Source organism: Pholcus phalangioides, unplaced genomic scaffold, assembly GCF_987345545.1.
Source record: "Pholcus phalangioides strain wild (caught in Gottingen) unplaced genomic scaffold, Ppha-v1.0 ptg000009l_1, whole genome shotgun sequence".
Classification (NCBI taxonomy): Eukaryota; Metazoa; Arthropoda; class Arachnida; order Araneae; family Pholcidae; genus Pholcus; species Pholcus phalangioides.
Window position 1 is genome coordinate 36,365,209 of NW_028301602.1, and position 25,454 is coordinate 36,390,662.

A 25,454-nucleotide genomic window follows, 5' to 3' on the forward strand; every position below is an offset into this window, starting at 1 on the left:
AGACTAAAGTGCATGTGCATAGCTGCTCTCTTTCTCGTAACGTACTACGTAACACAAGATTAAGTAGAGTAATATTATATCCACGATTTCTCTGAGTGAACCATTATTAAAGATAACCACCATAGTTAGAGCTGTGCCTCAAGAAATAAAATTACTGAAGTAACAAATGAATATGAATTTACAATAAAACAGGCACCTAATAAATAAAATTTAACACTAGACGAGGGAAACAAAAGACAAAAATATGGAAATCAACTTTTATTGCACAAAACAAACAAAAAATTGGCAAGAACAAAGAAAAAAATAGCATATAGCCTACAAGGAAGACGTTTCTTCCCTATAATAGCATAAATATTACTTACAAGTAAATAATACACATAACAGAGATACACCAACAAGAATGTTCAGCACACAAGGAGTTGGGAAAAAGACTATAGAAAAACCACACATTTTGGTGTGTTCCAAGGGGGAAACAAAACGAATTCACTCACTTTTAAAGCTAAAAATTTGTGGCAAAAAAAATTATACAAAAACATTTGACTGACCTCATACTGATAAAACAAGATGCAATATGTGAAAAATATATAATAATCGTATATCTTGAAGTAATCAAAAAAAGTTACAATTTACTTTTACTATAACAGTATTAACTTCTAGTAGCATTCTTGTCACAATGCATATGAAAAAATATATATTCTTCAGTATATAGTACAACTTAACTGACAAAACAACAGTAAATTAACTATTCATCTCACTAATAGCGATAAGACAGGGTTATTCAATTCAACTCATCATGCCAAATGACTGGCCACATTCAGAAAGGAATCAGACTCAAAATATGTGATTTTACTGGCCATTCATTACAACAGTACAGTATTTTTACCAACAGTTTTGGTATAATTAAAATTGTAGAAAAATGTACAACTGCACCAAAAAAAACTCGTTTCGCTTTAATTGAAATCTAGAACTTATTTCTATTTTTCGGCATGGAAATTTGGAGAATGCTGGAGCTATGAATAGTTAAGATTCAAGCAGACTGATGAAATTAACCATTTCGGTTTATGCAAATCAGTCTTTTTATTAGACTCCATGCATTGATTAATAAAAACAATTACTGTAATAATGAATCAGTCACGAAAGACATAAAATCAAATGATACAGAAGCGACATAGTATGGAGCGATATACAATCACATATCATACTGACATCAACTGCAAAATAGGAAAGAATCTATAGCGCAACAATAAGGCAGACAACAAAACACACTACCTTACAGTACTAAATCCTATTCATTTTTTTTACACCTCAATATTGAGTTGCTTATTTTCTGGAAACAGTCCTGAAAATACATAAAAGTGCATTACACAAGACAAAAATTTGTCTTTGACTTTATTTGAAAATGAGTGAATAAAGTATGTACCACATAAACATGAATCATTGTATTCTTAAACATTTAGTCACTCAGATGAATCAAGAAAAGTACATTCTTCACGAAATCTCACAAGAAAACTGATTGAGAGGGGGAAAAAAAGAGGTGAATAACTGTGTGAGAGTGATTACAAACACGTATCGGATATAATTATATCTTGCATAATTTTATGATGAAAATCAAATCACTTGTAATGTTCCACATTTCCATCAAAATAGCGTCCTACATATCATTTGATGATGAAAATCGGTTTAGAACATTTATGACTGTCTGGACAGTATATTCATGCTTCAATCATGAACAGAATAGAGCAACAGGAAAGAAAACATGCATCAAATATAAATTTCACTTGCACATGAAGAGAAAACAAGTTTGTACAATATTACTGTGCGTTTATTTTTTATCCTAATGTCTTCAATTATGAACATTTATATATCCATACTTATAGAACAATCATAAATTTACATTTCATTCAAAATGTCGTGAAAAATATTCTCAGAATACTAAAAAAACATAATTGCACATTTATTATTTTTAAATACGCAATTTGTTTTTAAAACACAGTCAAATGATATGGTGTATTTCAATGAACTAATTAATCCGAACTGATTTATTCATTGTAACAGTATTTACAAATATTTATTTCATGTTTTAAAAGCAACATGGATGACAGAACATTGAAATTCTAAGCAAGACTGGATGAAATTGAGAATGTAATGTTGTTACGCAATGAAGATTAGATACTTTTCCGGAGAACACCAAAAAAACAAAATATCTTTAAAAGCTTGTGCTGTGCTAAGATCTTTATGACAGGGTAAGGGGAGTACAAAAGTTCCAAAAATATAAGCTTGGTGATATTTAAAAGATTGATGTTGAGCATTTGATGTTTTTGTAACGTATGCAATCAGAATGATGTAAATCATGTGCTTGACCGATTCTCCCTGCAAAGAAAAAAAAAAGATTATAATGCAGCTGAATCTTTATTGATGAAATTCAAACCAAGTCAGATTCTGAAATTTTTAAATTTGCAGTTAAAGTTACAAAATCAATCAATATCCTGGCATTAGAAATTGCATGAACATATTAGAAGTTCCATCTTGTCAATGTATAACAGCTTAATTTTCGCAAAATCGATAAACTAAACTTTAAATACCCTATATTCTATAGACAGAGTTCATCAGGTTTGCGTAGCCAGCGTGATGTCTAGAGAATGTCAGGTGCCAAGCGGAGTTGTCCAGGGATCGGTGTTAGGCCTGATCTTATTTACTTTGTACACTTACGATATTACTCAGGCTGTGTCACCCATCTCTCTATTGCAATTCGCTGATGACGTGAAGTTATTCTCTCCAGTGGAAAACACTAGGGGCTTAAGAATTGCATGCCAACAACTTTTCCAGTGGAGTTGTCAGTATAAGCTACCTATTTCATCATCAAAAAGTGGATCAATGCATTTAGGTAGACGCACCGATCCTGAATATTACCAACTAGGTAATGAAACGTTACAGCAATTGGATACATGCGTGGATTTAGGTATTGCAATGAGCCGCATTCTGGATTTCACTGATCATTATCATGGCATAGTCTGCAAAGCTAATAGAATTTCATATATGTTACGTACGGCATACCGTAAGTGTGATGCGCATACGTTGTCATATGCTTTCTGTGTGTACGTTCGCCCGACCCTGGAGTTCTGTTCGCAAGTATGGAGCCCTTACAAAATCAAGGACATACAGCTCCTCGAAAAGCCACAGAGGTCGTTTACTAAACGAATACCTGGCATGAGCGGTCTATCTTATTGCCAGAGACTTAAATTTCTGGGTTTACACTCACTGGAATGGCGTAGAATCGCTGCAGATCTGAAGATGTGCTACAAACTAGTCCACCAAATTGTTTATCTACCATCGAGAGAGCCTTTCTTTGAGATCATAGACAGGCGAGTTAACCTACGTAGGCATCGCTTCCAAATAAGAATACCAATGGCTAGAAGGGATTGCTTTTTCCACGGATATAGATGCCGTGTGGCAAGAATATGGAACAGTCTTCCATCAGAACTTGTATGTGTCTCCTACGCAAGATTTGCTTCCACTATTGGGGATTTCGACCTGACTCCGTATGCGAAGTGCTTCCCGTACTGACTATTATTATTTTTTATTTTTTTCTTCCAGTATAAGTGCATTTCATGCCTTCTGGGGTTATTGTAAATTGTAATTGTAAATTGCATATTGTCTGAGGCTTTCATGGTCGGCGTTAAATGACTTGCAAACGGTTTCCGGGTTATTAGAGACCATGGCCTAATAACTTGGAAACCGTTTGCAAGTCATTTAAATACCCTAATTATTTGAAAAATTCAAATTTATTCAACAGGAATTGGCAGAGGCCCGTGTAGCAGATTGTGTGGGTAATGTTTGGTACAAGAGTGTTGCTTTGCATTATAAATAAAAAATCAGTAATCGTTAGACTTTCCATAACAGTAATTTGGGCCTTATTCCAGGTTGAGGACGGATCAACAGTTTATTTACTGATAGAGGAGAGAAAATAAATTTCTAAATTTGGGGGATAGTTAACCCCTATAGTGGCAATGATGAGAATCTTGCTTGACTTGATGCTTTTCATATTAGCAATCCTGAAATATCTTGCCTCCTTAATACCATTTCATTTCGGCAATGGCAAGCCCACAAAGCCTTGTAAAGGTCTGTTATTCCCCCCCCCCTAACCTGCCAATGGGGGGAAAGTCAGCTTTTGTTCTGATAGTCAGAATCTGATAACAGAAGTAGAAAGACTACGTTGTTTCTTCTAAACCACAGAAAACAATAGTTTTTCCTTCCTTGTTTATTAGTATTAGTTTCTGTGTTGGAGGGGGAAAGATTTATCGGCTCACACAATTGGAAAAAAATACACTTCTTGATAATAGGTGGTAATTTCTAGAAGGTTTAGCAATTTCCCTTGTGGCAGTTATAATGTAGATCAGGAAAAATTAAAAAAAAACTGCTTGAAAGGTTGTGTTTTGGAAAAATGTATAGATTTCAATAAAATATGAGACGTAGATGTTAAAAATAGCAAATGAAAAATTTTGAAAAGCAATGTTAATCGAGAGATAAGTATCATATAAGTTTCATATTGAGTCACAGCTCAAGGAGTAGAACACTCATTGATCACTTTTGTGGATGTCAGCTCTTGGCAGTCATATCTTTTAGAAAAATCATCTATCTGTGACTGCATCCAAATTGAGAGGAAAAGATTTTTCCTTTTCATCAATCTCTGGGATCAAACCTGCAGAACCTAACAAAGGTGACCAATTGCTATACTACTGCTTCACATCTAATTTTCTTTTTTTATTATTATTGTTTTTTACAATTACGATATGGAAATCTTATCTTTCAATACTCACTTGCCACATATAAGCATTGTGTTCCACTTTTTTCCCTTTCATTAGAATCATTCGGGTAACTCCTCTTCGTCATTGAGAGATCTAATGGGTTCTCTCCAATATGTGAAGTAACTGAATTCCTCAGAAGCTGTAAAAGTAGGAGCCAAGTGGCCATTGATCTGATGACTGGATTTATAAGGTGGAAAAATGTGATCAACCTGATCACTTAGCCCGGTGTATCTGGAAATGTTATGAAAATCAGTCAGCTTTCATTTGTTATTACTTGATGAAAAAAAATACTCGCTCAAATACCAGTCAAAAACTTATAAAGATCAAAGGAAAGTTGTGTATGCCATGCATTGAATGAATTACCAGAATTAAAAAAAAAACTGAGCCATTGAACTGACATCATTCATTTGATATCACCCCACTCCCTTCTGCCAGAGACATTAATGTGTATTCTCTGTTGAAAAATATGTTACAAAATATTTTAGGAAAATTACATCCATATAGTGTGGGTAGAGTAAATATTTAAGCATCATTTCCCAATTTTCTGAAATTTGCATATTCATGGTTTCTGGCATAAAGGGGACAATAATTTGCTATTATCCATCAAAAATATAGGAGGAGGGAAAACCAAACTTTGGTGATACTCTTAACATCGAGAAAAATTACAGGGTAAAAAGTCTCAAGTTTAGATACTTACGATGACTGGAATGTTTGAATAAGCTCTTGCCTGAGTTCACCTCTGTGATTGATTGTGAATATACGAGTTGTCGGAATGCTAACAGCACGATATGCCCAAGTGTCCTGAAATGTTTGAGAACCACGATCATATAGTGTCAAATTTGCAAAATTTTATATAGAAATATAATTATAACATGCTCTTCCCATTTAAGAACTTAAAAAAATTAAATACAGCTTATAGAGTACAGCAGAGCCTCTCTTAACCCTTTAAGCGGCACTTAGAAATCACTATCTCCTTTCAAAATGCCATATCTTTTTAATCTTTTTTTTAAATGAAATAGTTTTTTTTTTTTTTTCGAATTTCAGCAGGTGCAAACTAAGGGGTATAGGGAAAAGTTTTGTATTGATAAATCCACTTTATACAGGGCTCCCACTCAAAAAATTAGGAAAAGTAGGAGAAAGTTGGACTAAAAGTAGGAGGGAGGGTAGCCCCCACCTTTGACACCATAATCATAGCATAATTTTAAAAAAATCCCTTAAAAACTTTTTTCATAGCATTATTTCAGTATCCTATAAGATTGACCGAAGCCAAAGTAAAATGACAGAAATGACTTAAGTTATAAAAACAATGTTTGGTAAAAAAAAACACAGATAATTCTTTTGTCTCTTATAATATTTATTACTTTTTTTTTTTTTTGGAGTCTTCCATAATCCTCTTTCAACTCTCTTCAACAGTGCACAACCACTTATGAAGGCGTGTAAGTTTTTTAAGAATGATGCTCTTTCAAGACCACTTCAAAAGCGCAGTAAAAATTTTTAAATTACAAAGTCTGATGCAACTAAGTCAAGTGGATTAGATGGTTTTACTGCATTGCCTATATTTTTTTAAAGAAACTTTTTTTATATTTTTTACATCTTACTGTTCAATGCTAGTGTAATCGTTTTTGACAAATGAAGCCCTTTCATTTCTAGTTCTTTACTGAGCACATTGTAAATATTGTTTATGCCTCTTCATGCCTTAAAAATATACAAGACAATTGAATGTTATTGGGTAGCATCAGAATCACCAAAGGGCCTATGTATCCAACTGTTTTGTAATGCAAACTATTGTTTCACCTATAACAAAATGTGCACCATAATTTTGAATGACGGATGTTAGTTACTATCCAAGATGATGAAGCATAGTAAATATAAAATTATTGTTCCATCCAGACAAACGTTTTTAATGACTACTGCTTGACTTGTTGAACCCCCAAACTAAGCAAATGAAAAATTAATAAACCAAACAATACAATTTTTGCTTTGGCAGAATCATTAATTTCAATCTACAACATTTGACAATATATCAATGATTCCCTGTTCATTTAAAATAAATTACATGAATTTTGTTGATAAGAATTTGTAAAAAAGTAGGATAAAACTAGAAAGAGTGGGATGAAACAGGGAAAGCAGGAGAAAACTAGGACATTTTAGCAAAAAGTAGGAAAAGTAGGACGAGTGGGAGCCCTGCTTTATAATATATATGGGCTTGTTAGTGATAAAATAAGAGGCTTTTATGAAGATGAGATATCTTGTCAATGCCGTTTAAAGGGTTAACCATCCTAGCTAGAGCTGAGAGTAAGCTATTTTAGCAAAAAAAATATGGTTACATAAGAAAGTTTTAAATCGTGCGAAATTAATCATATATGTATTGCATGTCAAATCTATTAGGTACTTCATAGAGAATTAAATATTTAAATATTAGAATATAAAATTGCCATAAAAAATTATACAATCACATCTTATAAAGTTAATAGTGAATTACTGTGCACACACACATCCTATAATCACAACATTTATAACTGCACAAATCTAAAGGCCACAACAGGCAAACCGCTCAACTAGGTGGATAAAAAAATGATGCCGGTAAAAAGTATATGGATCAGCTAGCTCAATGGGATCATATGGATCATAGAACTAGCTCAATGAAGAGACATCAGTGTTTCAGGGTAGAAAAGTTCATCTCTGCCCTCACAGAGACTTGAACTCCAGTCTCTTGTTTGCCGGACAAGTGCTCTACCAACTAAGCTATGGAGACAGAATTCTCCCCCTTGTAGCGTATGTATATGATGGATAGCTCCGTGCAATGGACAGTGGCAACATTCTGCTAATAGCTCACAAATGACATTTGGGCCACCAGATGGTGACGTATATGCAGACAAAAAGACATCTCTCCCCTTGTTAATACAGCAGATACTGTGTCTCCATGAGGGCAGAGATGAATTTTCTTTCCCTGAAACACCACAATTCTGATCGATTCCACCATTTTCCAATCGGATACCACTGCATTTGTGCAGTGACCGATTCATTGACCGATATCTCTTCATTTAGCCTGTTTACTCATATCTGTTGTATTAACAGGAAGAGAGTGACGTCTTTTTTCATATAAACTAAAGAGCCAAAAAAACTGGTACAGGCATGTGTATGCAAATAAAGAGATATGGAACCAATCAGAGTACAGCGCTGCGGTCGGCAACACCTATATAACACAAGTGTCTGGCATAGTTGTTAGACCGGTTACTGCTGCTACAATGGCAGGTTATTGAGATTTAAGTGATTTTGAACATGGTGTTATAGTCGGCACACGAGAGATGGGACATAGCATCTCCGAGGTAGCGATGAAATTTGGATTTCCACGTACGACCATTTCACGAAAGTACCGTGAATATCGGGAATCCGGTGAAAAATTAAATCTACAACATCGCTGCAGCCGGAAAAAGATCATGCAAGAACGGAACTGATGAGAATCATTAAACGTGACAGACGTGCAACCCTTCCGCAAATTGCTGCAGATTTCAATGCTGGGCCATCAACAAGTGTCAGCGTACAAACCATTCAACGAAACATCATCGATATGGGCTTTCGGAGCCGCAGGCCTACTCGTGTACCCTTGATGACTGCACGACACAAAGCTTTACGCCTCACCTGGGCCAGACAACACCAACATTGGACTGGAAACACGTTGCCTGGTCTGACGAGTCTCAGTTCCAATTGCTTCGAGCTGATGGAACTGTACGGGTATGGAGACAACCTCATGAATCGACGGACCCTACATGTCAACAGGGGACTATTCAAGCTGGTGGAGGCTCTGTGATGGTATGGGGCGTGTGCAGTTGGCATGATATGGGACCCCTGATACGTCTAGATACGACTCTGACAGGTGACAGATACGTCAGCATCCTGTCTGATCACCTGCACCCATTCATGTCCATTGTGCATTCCGACGGACTTGGACAATTTCAGCAGGATAATGCGACACCCCACACGTTCAGAATTGCTACAAAGTGGCTCCAGGAACACTCTTCTGACTTTAGACACTTCCGCTGGCCACCTAAATCCCCAGACATGAACATTATTGAACATATCTGGGATGGCTTGCAACGTGCTGTTAAGAAGAGATCTCCAACCCCTCTTACTCCTACAGATTTATGGACAGCCCTGCAGGATTCATGGTGTCAATTACCTCCAGCACCACTTCAGACATTAGTCGAGTCCATGCCACGTCGTGTTGCGGCACTTCTGCAGGCTCGGGGGGCCCTACACGATATTAGGCAGGTGTACCAGTTTTTTTGGCTCTTCAGTGTACGTTGCCATCTGATAACCCTGATGTCATTTGCGAGCTATTAGCAGAATGTTGCCGCCGTCAATTGCACGGAGTTTGTCTGGGGGGGAGGGAGAATTCTGTCTTCATAGCTTAGTTTGTAGAGCACTCGTCCGGCAAACAAGAGACCAGGGTTCATGTCCCCTGTGAGGGAAGAGATGAATTTTCCTTCCCTGAAACACTGATATCTCTTCATTGATCCAGTTTTCTGTATCAGTTGTATCAACGGGGAGAACGATGCCTTTCTGCATACAAGCTAAAAACTATTATTTATATATATATATAGCTACCCATACTTAGATGAAAATATGGTTGTCTTCATCTAAGTATGGATAGCTTCTTGATCTATTCTAATATGAATATGGTGATTCTTTTTAAACGTGCTCATTGTGGCAGAATTCACAAAATCTGAGGGTAAGCTATTCACTACATAAAGTCCTATGTCACATGCTCACAATTCTGAGGAAATTGGATTTTTCCTTCTATTTAATAGTAATTTGATCTTTTCACAGTTCATAACCATTATTTAAAGTACATAGAATATATAAAATAAATACTCCAACATCAAAACATCAATAAATGCTAATTTATATGTGGCAACTTACATTGATTTTGTTTCCAAACCCAGCATAGAAAGGATTTCCCATGTATGCTGGGTAGAGATTTTGAATGTCTTTCAAACAACTAATCTTAAAGACTTCTGGCTTCTTCTCAATTACTTCTCTACAATAAAAAATATGTTTATTATTGCATATGTAAAACTACAGAAAATAAATTTGCTATAAATAAAATTAATAACTTTTAATTTAGAATGATGTGACAAATATATTATGGATTGAATAAAAATTTAAATGCTTGAATGTGTTTTTATTATCTTGAAAGATTATCACTTTCTGGATGACCTTCATACTAGACCACTTCACAGATTATCACTGGCATGCCTGTGTTTACAATTGTTCCAATTTACAGTATCAGGGCTCCTACTCAAAAAATTAGAAAAGTAGGAAAAAGCAGGAATAAAAAAGTAGGATGGAGAGGGTCCCCCCCCCCACCCTCCTTAGACAACATAATCATAGCATAAAAAAAATCCTAAAAAAAAATTATTAAAAAAATAATAATTTCATTAATATCCCCCCCCCCCCAATAACACTATTTCAGTATCATATGAGATTGACTCAAGTCAAAGAAATATAACAGAAACGACTTGGTTACAAAAACAATTTTCGGTCAGAACAGTGCACTAGCAACCATAGATAATTCTTTTCTGTGTTCTCCTCACAATATATATTGCATTCTCTTTTTTTTTTTGTAGTCTTCCACAGTCTGTCCAGTCTGTCAACTCTCTTCGACAATGCACACAGCAAATTATGAAGACATGTAAGATTTTTAAGAATGACACTCCTTTGAGACCACTTTCAAAAGCACAGTGCAGAATGTGTAAATTACAAGCTCCGATGTAAATAAGTCAAGGTGAACTGGAAGGTTTTACTGTATTGCCATCCCTTTTTTGAATAGATTTGTTTACATTTACTGTTCATTACCAGAGTAATCGTTTTTGAAAAATGAACCACTTTCATTTCTAGCTCTTTGCAGAGTACTGTATACATTGTTTATGCCTCTGCACGCCCTAAAAATACAGAAGACAATGGAATGCTATTGGGTAGCATCGAAATCACCAAACCTAGAATAGGCCGATGTATCCAACTGCTTTGCAAACTGTTGTTTCGCCTATACACAAAAAGAGTACCATAATTTTAAATGATGACTGCTGATCACTGTCAAAGACTATGAAAAGTAAATACAAATTATTTTTTCAATCCAGAAAGAAGTTTTTAATGACTACTCTACTTGTTGAACCCTCAAACTAAGCAAATGAAAAATTAATAAACCAAATGGTACACATACGCTTCCACAAATAATCTTGAAAACGATACAATTTCTGCTTTGGCAGAATCATTCATTGTAATCTACAACATTTGTACTATTTGGCAATATATCGATGATTCCCTGCTCAAGTAAAACCAATTACACAAATTTTGTAGATAAGATTTGGTAAAAAAGTAGGAAAAGTAAGACAAAAACTAGAAAGTAAGACAAAGGTAGGACATTTAACCAAAAAGTAGGAAAAGTAGAACGAGTGGGAGCCCTGCAGCATGTATTTGTAATGGCATAGCTGTTATAAAGCAATCCATTATCTCATCAATTATTTCTAGCTTGATTTGCCTCATTGTTTCACCAAGATAGTGGATCAAGCAAGAAGATAACTGCTCATATCTAACTTTCTAATTCGGTCTAGTCCAGAATTTGTGTCCAGGGCTGGACAAATCCGACACAAATTTTCTTTGCATAGTTACTAAATTGAGGGCTGAGAGCAGCACAAAACATGTGGAATTTATAGCAGCATATCTGCCAACATGAAAGAGGGTCACTATACCCTGAAAAAATCAAAAGAAGCAATATTTTTTACCTTTTCTTCTGGGTAAAAATTTTTTGGTGCCCAAAATATTTTTCTCGCACCTGGATTTTTTTTGTGATTTGTCCAGCCCTGATCTAGTCAATTAGACTGGCTAAGATAAGGCTGATCTAAATATCCGAAAAAGATGCCTAGAGCTTTTCAACCAATTTTTTACAGTTTGAGATCATTAAATCCTGGGATATCATTGCTTTCATGAAAGAAAATATTCAATTGGTAGATATAGTCATCAAGTAAGATGAGAGATTTGTAGAGATGTAAAATTCTCGAGAGTATTCTTGAGAATATTCTCATCGAGGAGAAAATATTCTCGAATATTCTCTGCTAGGCCTACTATTATAAATAACTTGAGAATATTCTTATAAGTTCTTGATGAGAATATTCTCTTATTTATAATATAGTTACATATAATATCCTTGAGAATATTCTCTTATTTATAATATAGTTACATATAATATCCTTGAGAATATTCTCTTATTTATAATATAGTTACATATAATATCCTTGAGAATATTCTCTTATTTATAATATAGTTACATATAATATCCTTGAGAATATTCTCTTATTTATAATATAGTTACATATAATATCCTTGAGAATATTCTCTTATTTATAATATAGTTACATATAATATCCTTGAGAATATTCTCTTATTTATAATATAGTTACATATAATATCCTTGAGAATATTCTCTTATTTATAATATAGTTACATATAATATCCTTGAGAATATTCTCTGGAAGAACTACTTTCATAAATTACTGGGGAATATTCTTATAGAAAATAATAAGAATTACTCTGAAGTTATTAATAGTCCTTCCAGAGAATAATAATTGATAAGAATATTCTTCAGCTACCAAAATCTTTCCAGAGAGTATTATCAAGAATATATGTAATAACATGTATTATAATAAATAATCTCGATAAATAACTATAGAATAATAATTATTTTTGTATAACAATTATTCTTGATAAGAATATTCTCTAGTAATTTATAATAGTAGTCCTGTGAGAGGACTACTATTTACTACTCCCTACTACCTCCCCATCAAGAAGATGGGTATATTGAAGTTTGTAGACCACAATATTAAAGTTTGAAAGCAAGAAAATTAAATCAGCATGGTTGAATTACACTTTTAAAGAAATGTGAGTGATACAGCCTTTAAGTGTGTGTGCATTGAAAAAACAACAGTTCTGTATCTTCTTAGAATGAAGGTGATTGTATAATAATTGCTTCCTTTATCAATCAACTTTGATTTAATTTCTTTTGTGTGTTGTGAACTTATTTCTGAAAATTTATCTAATTTTAAAGTAATTTTTTAATGTTTTAATTTAATAGTTTCTAAAATCTTTATAACCAAGCATTTAAAACCTCTCATCATGACCTGGAGAATATTCTCGAACTAAAGTTGTCATTGGAGAGTGATTATACCAAAAATTGTTTTGTTGTAAATGTTTCAGGCAATGAAAACTGATTCACATTTCACAATATAAACAAAATTAGTAAAAAAATTTAAATTATTTAAAAGAAAAATGAATATTCTCGATTATTCTCCAATTTTTACATCCAGGAGAATATTCTCAGAATATTCTTGTTCTCTGAGAATATTCTCACCTCACATATCTAGAGATTTGGCTGACTATTTTGTTGACTCACTGTATATTTTTTTTTCAGTATATAAACCAGATGAATTAGTCTCATCTGGCCAATTAATTTCTCCTTTTCCCTTTTTTGGATGTTTGAAACAAAAAAAAAATTATTTTTTGATTAAAATTTTTTTATGAACATGCATTGAAACTATTTTTCAAATCATCAACAGAAAAAAGAATTAATAATTGAAGTAATTAATAATTAGTTTATAGTTTTCTAAATTATGCTAAAAATTGGCATGACAAGCTGTTCTGTCGTAGCCAAATGACTGGTCAAAGAGTGGTAATTTAAGTCTTTTTTTTTTAATTCACATTTATTTCAATATACAATAAATATACTTATGGTCTTATTTTTTAGTAATAAATTCTTGGCATTGATTCACTAAAATAGACAATATAATGTGTGACTCTTGTTTATATCACACAATTCATATCAAATCAATTGACATGAAATGAAAATCTAAATATTAATCAAAAATAATTTTTGTAAGAGGAAAAAATGTATGTCTGTATAATACCTGTGTAAAGCATTCATGAGTGAAGTTGGAGAAAGCAGCAATGGTCCATCGGGGAGACATACTTCACCCTGACGAATACTACGAAGGTATTCCCGTGTTATTCTGGCTTGGCCTATAGCCCTTGCTGATAAATAGAGGAACTGATAACCATTGTTTTTTACTTTTGTAAAAAGCTCAGCCACACCAAAGTGAGCCCAATCTTTGCCCACCATAGGCAAAATATGGCCTAGTACATCTGATCTAAAGAGAAAAATTCAAGCAAATTACTGTGTGTATGCGCTTGCAATTAACTATTATCAATAGATGAAAAAATAGTCTCAAATTTAGAATGGGAAACTGTGATTATGCTTACCTAGTTATTGTGCCATCAATATCAGATATGACTATTTTGTCATCATAGTTCCATAAATAAATATCACACTTGCATCGAGTTGTTCCTTGATAAGCAGTTGTTACACTGAATACAACTTCATTTGGCCCTTTATTTAATTTCAGGTCAGTCTGAAATGAAATTTCATTATAATAGCACAAAATACAAAAGCTTCCCACATATCAATATAATAAAATAATAAAAGCACCAAGTTGAAACTCGAGAGATTATAACATTCAATTCAGAATCGCAAGAAATGTATTACAGAGACACATTTATAGTCTGCAGACAGAAATGCATTATTCACTAAAACAGCCTAATTTATACCATTTTAGGTTATTTAATATTACATCTGTGAAAAGATATGGTATATTTTTCATTACAAATTCTTGGCCAAGTTATTTCTATACTTTGTGCATTGTTTCTAATGGAATGAACACATAAGGAGAACTAATCTGGTCTTTACACTCTAATGTCTGTATTCCATTATGAAATGTTGAAGAGAGATACACTTAATCATTAAGCATCATTGATAAAACTAAATAATTACATAACATGTGAGTATCCTATCTGTATGCACAAAAACCTCTGCTTACAATTTGCTGTGAAGACAGCCTCAGAGATTTTCTGCATATTTCTTTGACTTCAGGCTTAGATTTTGAATCCACAGACTGTTTATATTCATTGATTGAATTATCTTCAACAGCTGATGGCACAGTAAGTTCATCCTTTGGTCTGAAGAAGAAATATACACTCCATTAATATAATTTGATACATATGTTGAATTGAAAATATTTATATAAGTAATGCAGTACACACAGTGATAATTATAACTCAGCTATTGAATAACTTAATTGAAGATTTTTTGGTGGTTTTTAGAATTGACAAATGAATAAGAATTCAGTGAATGAATGTTTTAATGTGCACAACAAAAACACAGCCAAGTAATGAGCTGAATTTTAATGCCAAACATAATCAGAATTAAAGTTAAATTAAGCCTGATACTATTTCTGTCCACTTCTGCATGACTTTCCAAAAATTATCTTTTATAAAATGTTTGAGCTATTTCTTGTAAAAGAATGAATACACAAAGAGAAAAGTAATGAATGACTCGACCACATCAAATATAGAACGATTACATGACCACATTGTCTACGAACCCAACTGGGTTGTCTACTTAAAATAAAATAAAAGGATCTTCTGTTTCTAGTCTTCCTTTAAATTTTTCTTCATCCAATTATGAAGATATTCATCTCAGCCTTTTGCAAGGTTTTGTTTGTTTTCCTACTGCTTCTTATTGTTCTATAAACTTATGTTTAAATTTTGGGCAGCATCCAGAATAAATGAAAATTGTGTTCTGGCTAACAAAGATTTTCACTAGCAAATGTGATTCCAGATACCTTTGTTACTCGAGATATCACTGCATATAGAAGTTTATAATTAAATACTTTCAAATGAAATAAATAAATAATATGATCCACAGGTATCCCCAAGACTTTTACCATGCCCGAACCAGGATTCAAACCTAGACCTGCACAGTCAGAGGCTAGTTCCCTAATCATTGGACTGCCAGGCAACTTTATCAATTTCTATTTAACAAAAATAATTGTAATGTAATACTAATGTAAAATTAAAAAAATGTTTATTATTCTAATAATAAACATTCAAAATAATTTTTGTTTAATATAGAATTTTTTTTAGTTCTCCACCATCTCGCAGAGGATGAGAAGAAAACTAATACATCATGAAGTCTATAAACATTGCACACCTGTTCTACAACACCAAAAAATAACTGAAGTTTGAGTTGGTGTTTCAATAAAATACAAACTTCTAAAATATAAAACTATTTATAACACATGTGAAATGAAAAAGTCTCATTAAGAACACCAATCCTGTTGAAAGTGTTGGACACCCAGTTTTTTTTTTTTTTTTTTTTGGGGGGGGGGGGGCAGGGAGGTAGGTTTACATATCAAATGTACCTAACCAATAATTAGATAATATAACAACTTATGAGCTAATTTTTGCTTATCAAAGTGTAAGCAAAAGTAACTTACTCTAGGACAGCAGAAGCATCACACATAGGACTACTGCACTCACTGGATGTGGCACTATTCAAGGTGAGTTGGAAGTCTTTTCTCAAAGCAATAGGCTCTTCTTCCCCATCAGGATTCTGACAAAGATCATCTTTCACTAAGTTTTCATCGCATATCACATTTAAATCTTCATCAGTAGCAGTCAGAGTTTCTGTGACCTCTGTATTAGAAGCCATTTCTTCCTCCTTTGTAGCACACACAACTTCTGTTGATTTGTTCTCCATTTCTACAGTTAGTACTTCAGAGGTTTCAACCTGTGAATGATAAAATTTGAAAAAGATATTTTGAGTACAGATTCAACATAACAATCAAAATTTTCAAAGGATACAAAAACAAAACAGAAATCTAATGAAATGGAGCTTGCTCAAGTCATCATCATTGAAGCCATACGATCAAAATATATCCAGTGAGAGAAAACTGCTTGAAGAGAAAATGCTTGAATATACGGAAAAATAATCAAGATTCCTGAAATAAAATGTTTTAATAAAAGAATATCTTAAGGATTACAGACTTGAGGACTTAAAACCTTTCAAGGACTTCTCAAATTGGATCAACTGCACAATCTGATCTACCATGGCTTGAGCAAAGAAGTGAAATCAATGGCTTTTTCTTTTCTCACCACAACACCATTACAGTGAAAATATAATCATATGTTGATAGACATATAGGCATTTTATCAGAGATATATATAAAAATATTCAGAGAAATATAAAGAGAAAGTCTGATTCCTTATTCACATAATAAAATAAAATTATGTTCCAAATATTATGATAGTATTGAAATTAATGTTGTCAACGTTTCAAATATTCTTATATTCATCTGCCTTACTGATAGAGCTTTGACCTTTTCCCAAGAGGAATTACTGCTCTATCAAATCAGATCACATTTGACTTAACAATTGGGAAATTAGTTTAAAAAATAATAAAATATTGTACAAAAGTGAAAATACATTTGATTATTTTATGGTTAAAAAATTATGGAATGATAAGCAAATAGGCTCACTAGTGTTTCCTCTTTAGTGTCTACTTCTGTTCGCCTCCAGGACCACCAAGAGGAATATGACTTGGATTTCTTTTTCTTTGGCATGTACTCATTCACCAACTGATTCCTAGTTTTCTGATTGCAGAATAAATAATTAATAAATAAATTCGTTTCCCATACAAATAATATAGATTTCTTACACTCATATTTTTAGAAAATATGGGAAACTATATTGAATCAGTGTAGGATGCATAAGTCATTATATTTTTATTAAAATTCATATTTTTATCGTAACTAAACCAATAATGAATTTTCTTTAAATTATTTCATTTTTTCATAAAACAGTTCCTTTATTTTTTTTTGTTTAAAATTAATTAATTCCGGCAAATTAACCTCAGACCTAATATTTGAAATTGATTCCAAAAAACTGCTTTCACGTTTCAGAAAACGATGATAAAATCTAACCAGAATTTGATCCAATACTTATCGAACAAGGGTCATGTCAATACTTGGCTCCCAAACAATTGAAGATTTAAAACCACCATTCAGCTAAATTCATATTATCATAATCATAGACAATTTTTTTGTAATCATCCAACACAATTTTTTTCTTTGAATAATTAGTAAGCAATATGCTTATTGAGGATAAATATAAAATTTTATGTACCTCTGGAAGAATTCTCTGGAATGCAGCAGTTGACACAATCATGGGAGCAGCAGTTTGCCAGTTATAATACCTGAAAGAAAAAAAAATTCCTTTCATGAGACCTTTCAGTGAGAAAACAGCATAAAGTAATGTCAATATATGAACATAACAACATAAAACCAACGGAAAATAAACAGCATGCCAGGAAATTTGAATCCCAGATTCTGGAAAATTCTTAAAGGTATAGTTATTATGAAAATCCATTGGCTAAATGCATACTGTGATCCTTATAACACCTCACCCTTTGTTTTCCCGGCATGCCGGCTAAAGGGGGGGAATACTGTCATTGACTACTCTCTCTCATACAAGTGAAGTGACGAAAGAAATGACTTTAAAAAATGACTTTTTTAAACTTTTAGGCTACTTCTTATTTTGAAAAAAAAAAAATTTGAAGTTAAAAAATATCCTAAAAGTGCCCTAAAACTTGAAAAAATGACTTTAAAAGTGAAAACGTATTGAAAAATACAAAAAAATGCAAATGGCATCAGCATCAGGGCTCTGATTATGACTATGAACATAAAAAGCAAAATTTATTGTCATAAAATATCACGAAGTACGCAATACTGCATTATTATTGAAATAATGCATTGTCTGTCTCTCAAGCCACTTACGATAATTTGTATATGGGTCAGAAGTTGAAAAAAAATCTGAATTTCTCAGTGAAGATTATATAAAATAATAATACTTAAAATTTATATATATATATATAACACTGCTATCTGCGGAACCCTTTTTTCCCCCTTCTTGAGAAAGAAAGATTGAAATAGAAATTACTATCTTAACAATTAATTTTTTTTTTTTTAAATGGTATATAAATGCAAGAAGAACAAACTTTTTCCTAAAAAAAGATGTGACCAACAACTCCTTCCATTTACATTTCATTATTGGTGAATTAAATTTGCATGTGCAGATCATGTGAGACATTTCTTTACTCAAAGAAGTAAAATTTGCAAGTGTGGATCAGATGCCATTATATACAGGGTCTTTTTAATTCATGTTCCACTTTGAAAAGGCCATAAAAGGAAAACTACTGGACAAAATGTTATCAAACTTGATGATAGTTTATAGGAGGTCAAGGGACTCAATTTTCCAAAAAAAAGTTCAAAAACTCACCAGCAACGGTGCTGTATGCAATATTGTTAAATGAAATAAGACATGAAGACATTGGTTTGAAATGTTTTTAATAGTTTCTAAAACAAGTTATAAAGTATATTCAATGTGGCATTTACCATTTTCTGAAAGCAAGTTAAATCCTTTTACTGCATTCTCAACAGTAGCTCTTAGCATATCAAGAGAAATGTTACGGACATGTTGGTATATCACATTTTTTAATTCTGCCAAATTGTTAATGTTATCACCATAAACAGTGGCTTTGATGTAACCCCATAGCCAGAAGTCACAAGGTTGAGGTCTGGTGACCGGAGTGGCCAAACGAGAAAAGCACAGTCTTGCATGGATACAGACATCGTCGACTCGTAACAATGAGAGTGCTGACTAGGAGGCTAAATTTTATAGCTGAAAAATGAGCTCATCGGAATAAATTGTATATTGTATAACAGAAATATCTAAAAATCTGTATATATATATTTTTTAATAATGTGCTTTTATATTCATGTATTTTATGTGCTTTATCATCCGGGGCAATGGCTAAAATTGACAATGGTCGATAGAGCCTGGGTGGTGCACGGTATGAAATGAGCTGAAAAATTAACCTCAGTGGCGTGGTGGTAAGATGCTCAACTACCACCATGAAGGTTGCCATCACTGTCCCAGGTTCAAACATGAGGGAGGATAAAAATAAGATATTTCCCCCAACGAGTTTGAGGCGACCACTGGCAGACTGCTTTCATTTCCAACCCATCTCATTAACGACAGTAAATTGCATTATAAGGATATGGCCAGAGTTGTAGTAGTAGTAGTAGCAGCTGAAAAATCAAATGGCGTGTAAAGCGCTTTTGCATAATTCTAATTTGAATTCCTCCTGAAGTAAGCCATGTAACCATTGCGATTTTGCATAACCCCACAAACAGTTTCATTTTAGAAATGGTTAAAAACAATGGTTTAAGCCAATGTCTTCCTGTCTTATTTCATTTAGCAATATTGCATACAGCACCATTTCCTGCTGGTGGTGAGTTTTTAAACTTTTTTTTCTTTTATTTGCAGAAAATTGAATCTCATGATCTCCTGTAAACTATTTCCAAGTTTAATAACATTTTGTCCAGTAGTTTCTTTTTTATGGCCATTTCAAAGTGGAACTTTAATAATAATGACTGTGAGAAATTATAGTAAAAAAACACAAAATAAAAGCATTTTCAGTCTTTCTTGTTTAGTCAACATAAATTATATGCATATAAAAATGAACTTATACAACTTACTTTCCAGCAATTTTTACGACCAGATTGGGATTGAGTAGAATGGAGGGATTCTCTGTGAATTGTTCATAAGTCACAAGTGAATTCTGAAACTTGTCATCAGGAAAATCACTCTCAGCATCAAGAAGACCACCACATAATGACAGAGAGACATCACTAAATAAATGTAACAATTTCATATGATTTGTGCATGAAAAATATATAATGTTTGTGTACCAAAAACATGATAATAAATGTTCATCTATTATAAAATACAAAATAATATCATATCCATCAAAAATAAATATTGTCTACTAGGAGTAATTATTATGCATGTCTACTAGTTTAGGGCCTTCACCCGGAAAGTGAAAGAACATGGGTTCTCAATTCCCCGCAAAAGCACACAGTTGAATTTTCTCTCTTTACAAAAAAAAAATTGTCTTTGCAACAGGCAGTTGTTAAAAAAGCCTTTGTATAGATGAATCTATTGTGACAATTTTTTAAAATTTGTTTTGCCAAGAGGTTGGTGTGCTACCTCTTTGGGTGGGGGGGGGGGGGAGTGGGCTCCTGCTTTAGCAATAGGTTCAGTCATGTTATCATTGTTTCTGTTGTACTTCTGTGTCAGGGAAGATCCTAATAAGAAATAATCGAACCTACTGAACCTATGGACATCTTTTGATACAATATAGACAAGTATTTCATAAACCTTAGCAACCACACCCTATAATACATCACCAGACCAGTTCAAAAACCCAACTCAAAATTATATGTTTTGAGATATCTGAATTGTAAAGATTCACTTTGTATGGAACTGAATTGGAGTCAACTCAGATTTGATTACAGTAGGGAGCATATAAGCAGAGTTGGGAGTTGTTGCTGTTTTGCAATATATAGCAGCATGCCCCCCCCCCCCCCACAAGGGTGGGCTGACAGAGCCCTGGGCGAATTATCATCAATTTTTGTTTTTTCATGCTATAAATTTACCATAGAAGAGCCCATGAAGAGTCTGGCTTGGAGTGCCCGCCAAAGATCCCAGCCTAGAGGCCCTGCTCCTGGATGTGGGGGAGGGCATGAATAGAGGCATTTACCACTGTTCTCATGGCATGCTTAACTCAAAAATGCAATTTTCAGAGTTGTTTTTTTTAACTAGGACATCAATATGTATATAGAGTATAAAGTCCTCATACATACTTCATCTACTGAGCTGTTAGTTAAGAGAAACATATTTTCAATTGCTAATAGTATCTAAATAACATGCCTATTTTAGATGTCATTTATCTTACTAAGTGCTGCATAGGTACAGAAATGCAAATTTTAATTTTTTTATACGGTCCTCCTGTACTTTAATTTCCAAGTACAAACTTATGCCCTGTCTCTATTGTGATTTTTGCAGAGATATAGCTCAAATATCAAGAAATCACCAACAAATAAGACAAATACACGAAAAATACAAAATACTATAACTGGTGTATTTGCCTTATTCATTGGTGACTTCTTAACATTCTTGGGCAAAGTTGATCTACTCTTCCATATTGCACAAAGTTTGTCAAGCTTCCCTTCAAAAGATCTTGTGGCAATTGTTATTGCAAATTTGAGTTTTAAAACTTTGAATTACAGAAAAAATTCTATACAGAATATTGAAATTACTTAACACAAAAAAAATCAAGTTATAAAAAAAAATCTAGTTATGAACAAAAAAAATCACTAAAAATTTCTAAATGAAGCATTTTTATCAAAAACAAATTAAGCAATATCATCAAACATGCATCCAAAAAAAAACTATGATGTAAAACAATCTTAATAAAGAAAGGCTATTACTGGTTTAATCTCAAACTTAGGTATGTTGCAGAGGTACTTCTTTAGAGAAAAATGTATCTTCACATACGAATTTGTAAATTATGCTCATCAAATGCACAAATAGAGTAACAAACTCTTTAGAAGATTTCTTACTTATAACAGCCAAAACTAAAATGCTGATCATCATTATCAGAATCCTGACAGCTGGGACCACCAATGGCCCCTTCTACACTGTGTGGGGAATGTGGCAAGGAAGGGCCTTTTCCAGACTCAGCATCTTCATCATTAAATGGAGGAGTCGAACTCCCTCCTGTTAAGGGTTGATAGGCAGACCTAAAAGGCATGCAGCAAATTAAAGAATAAAGCAGATAATCATTTTAAACATGCATATGAAGTTGTAATGTGCTTATCAAAGAAAAAATAATAAATAAAAAAATAGCAGTAAAGGAGAATTTTTGAGTAATAAAACAATGTTTTGATAAAAAGAAAATCATGTCATTAGCCACTTATTCTCCATACTCATTATAATCTTGAAGTTATGGTGACCTAACAAATTTTCCCATCAACTAATACTCTAAAACTGTTTTTTATAATTTTGGCTTTTTCTTTAAGCAGACCAAATTATAAATACTCTAAATGGGTAATCTAGGTATTACCAATGTGAAAGATAAGATATGAATCACAAATCCTACACAGAAGAATGCTAATAACATAGGTTTTTGTGATAAGAAATGAGAAAAATTAGTTGATTTAAACAAAGAAAAAGATTGTTCAGGTACCTAGCCGAATCAGGTCTTTTTAATTGTGAATGTAGTTGTGTCAACTATTTGTGGTTTTTATTAGGAATTGGGCTTGTTAAATCAAAATGTCACGCTATATGCATATGCCATACAGCTTTTTCTTGAATGTTGACATCATAAGCAAAATTTGCTTCAATACCGAATCAACTTTGATTGGAAAATCTGAGCTTTATGCGGAATTTGTTTTATTTTTCAAAATATATATGGTCAAATCCTACAATTATTTTCAAAATCCTTGTGATTATCTCTAGTCTGACTAAGGGTGGTATCCACAGATAGGATTTAAACTATAGATAATTTTTGGACCACAAGAACCTCGTCCATATTCCTCTGTGGAACTTCTAACAAATTGGTACATGTTGAAATGTGTGTACGTGTCATGAACTTAACGTGAAGTTTGTTTCTGTGTAATGCTTATTATAGTGCTGCTACCTGTCATCTATTTTTTGAACTATAGGTGAAGTTTAATGATTGAAGATTTCTACTGTTGTAGGCACTGTTGCTCTCTGTGGCAAGACTTTTTATAGGGAGATCAGCACCCATTTGCGCCTCAAAGTTGGGAGAGAACCACAGCCAACCACTACTGTGGAGATGGTGGGGTTGCAATTTTTGGATAGGAGATCAACACAAATTAATTATATTCAGGTTTTTAAACAATCAATGTTGATCTCCTATCCAAAAATTTTGACTATAGTTTAAACCCTATCAGTGGATTTCACCTGTTTTCTTTTTTTGGAAAATGAAGCACTTGAATTTTTATTTCTAGCTCTTTGCTGAGGTTCACAAACATTGTTTTTGCCTCCGCATATCATTAAAACACAGAAGACAATTGAATGCTATTGGGTGACATCAGAATCACAAAACATAGAATAGGCTTATGTATCCTACTGCTTTGTAGTGCAAACTGTTGTTTCAGCTACGTACACAAAATGTGCATCATAATTTTGAATGATGAATGTTAGTTACTGTGCAAGACCATGAAGTAGTAAATACAAAATTATTTTTTCTATCCAGATAGTTTTTAATTACTACTCAAAATATATTGACACAAAGTTAGTTTTTGAACCCTCAAACTAAACAAAAGAAAAATTAATAAACAACATAGCCCACATACATCCCACTCCCACATAACCTGAAAAAACTATACAACTTCTGCTTTGGCAGAATCATTAATAGTAATCAACTACACTTGTATCAATTGACAATATTTCGATGTGATTCTGTTTTCATCGAAAAAAGTCACACAAATTTTGTTGACAAGATTTGATAAAAAAAAGAGTAAATGTAGAACAAAACCTAGAAAGTAGGACATTTTGCCAAAAAAGTAGGGAAAGTGGGGCAAATGGGAGCCCTGCAATTAATTAAATTGGGGTTAGCCCCCCCCCCCCCCATTGAAAACCAGTATAGCCATGAACAAAATTTAAAAGTAAATAAAAATGAAAATTGCAAATGATAGTGTAATTTAATAAAAATAAAACATACAAATCAAAATATTAGATGCTAAAAGGTGTAAAAAATTTAAACAGAGACATTATTATTATTTTTTTTACCTGAACTTGGGGAAATATAAAGCTGCCACTTCAGGATCTAGAGAATTGGTATTAATGGAATCTAAATATATTCCTTCATTTTCTGGCATATGTCTGTACTTTTTGGTTGAGCGCATGAAGTTGAGCATACCACCAAGCATGGACCTTTTCTCAGCTTCTGTTTAATACAGAAATTATGAAGAGGAATTCAAACTTGCCATGTCAACACATTCTAAAAAATTTTATCCCAGCATCCACAACTGATGTAATATACTACAACATTATAAATTCATCATTGCAAATGATAACAATACATTCTTGATTATATCAAATTGTAATCATAACCTACTTCAAGAGCTGGTAATGATTGTCTATCAAAGCCAGATAATAATAGAATATGTTTGTGCAAGTTGCAAGGAGTCAAAGAAGGGAAAATATAAGAGCTTAACAGATTTAAATGAACATAAAAATAATTCAGGTTTGCAATTTAAATAAATTAAGACACAAGTGTATAAAATATTTTTCAGGAGGCATATACTCAGATAAGTACTGTTAACTTCCATTAACAATAGATAGCACTTTACTTGGAGAGACAAAATACAATCATATAATGTAAGAAAGATATTAACAAATCATCATTCACTACTTGATGACAATCATTCTCAGACCCGATAGACAACTATGTCTGCCCGAGTGGCATGGTGGTAATATGATCGTGTACCACTGTGAAGGTTGATCATAGTCCTGGGTTCGAACTTAAGGGAGGATATACATAAGATATTTTCCCTAACAAATTTGAGACGACTACCGATAGACAGTGCTTTCATTTCCAACCCATCTTATTAATGGCAGTAAATTGAGCGATATGGACAGAGTTGATGTTTGGTGAAGTAAAGATATAGAGAACTACAGAAGTCCATCCGAATTATTTGAGTCACACCACCATAATTTTATGCATCAAAAAGCTAATAATTAGATCAGGATATACAGTTTATCACCTTTTTCAAAAAGCTTTTCTTCCATGCTTCTCACATAGAGGTCAGTGTGTTGGCCACTCAATGT

The 25,454-nt window shown here is 33.1% G+C and overlaps 1 protein-coding gene across 2 annotated transcripts in view; it reads right to left on the reverse strand.

Moving 5' to 3' along the window:
* Window positions 1–243: 243 nt before the first annotated feature.
* The window catches only part of Lpin (phosphatidate phosphatase LPIN), a 53,862-nt gene continuing 28,651 nt past the window's right edge, over window positions 244–25,454 (reverse strand). For both annotated transcript variants that reach the window (XM_089236038.1, XM_089236037.1), the window contains exons 6-18: window positions 24,414–24,570; window positions 22,217–22,396; window positions 20,291–20,443; window positions 17,877–17,946; window positions 17,231–17,344; window positions 16,190–16,482; window positions 14,732–14,870; window positions 14,118–14,266; window positions 13,766–14,005; window positions 9,729–9,846; window positions 5,503–5,606; window positions 4,818–5,036; window positions 244–2,370 (exon numbers count right to left, since the gene is read on the reverse strand). In XM_089236038.1, the coding sequence (XP_089092164.1) occupies window positions 4,865–5,036; window positions 5,503–5,606; window positions 9,729–9,846; window positions 13,766–14,005; window positions 14,118–14,266; window positions 14,732–14,870; window positions 16,190–16,482; window positions 17,231–17,344; window positions 17,877–17,946; window positions 20,291–20,443; window positions 22,217–22,396; window positions 24,414–24,570 (1,889 nt within the window). In that variant the 3' untranslated portion in view covers window positions 244–2,370; window positions 4,818–4,864. The remainder of the gene's footprint in view (window positions 2,371–4,817; window positions 5,037–5,502; window positions 5,607–9,728; window positions 9,847–13,765; window positions 14,006–14,117; window positions 14,267–14,731; window positions 14,871–16,189; window positions 16,483–17,230; window positions 17,345–17,876; window positions 17,947–20,290; window positions 20,444–22,216; window positions 22,397–24,413; window positions 24,571–25,454) is intronic.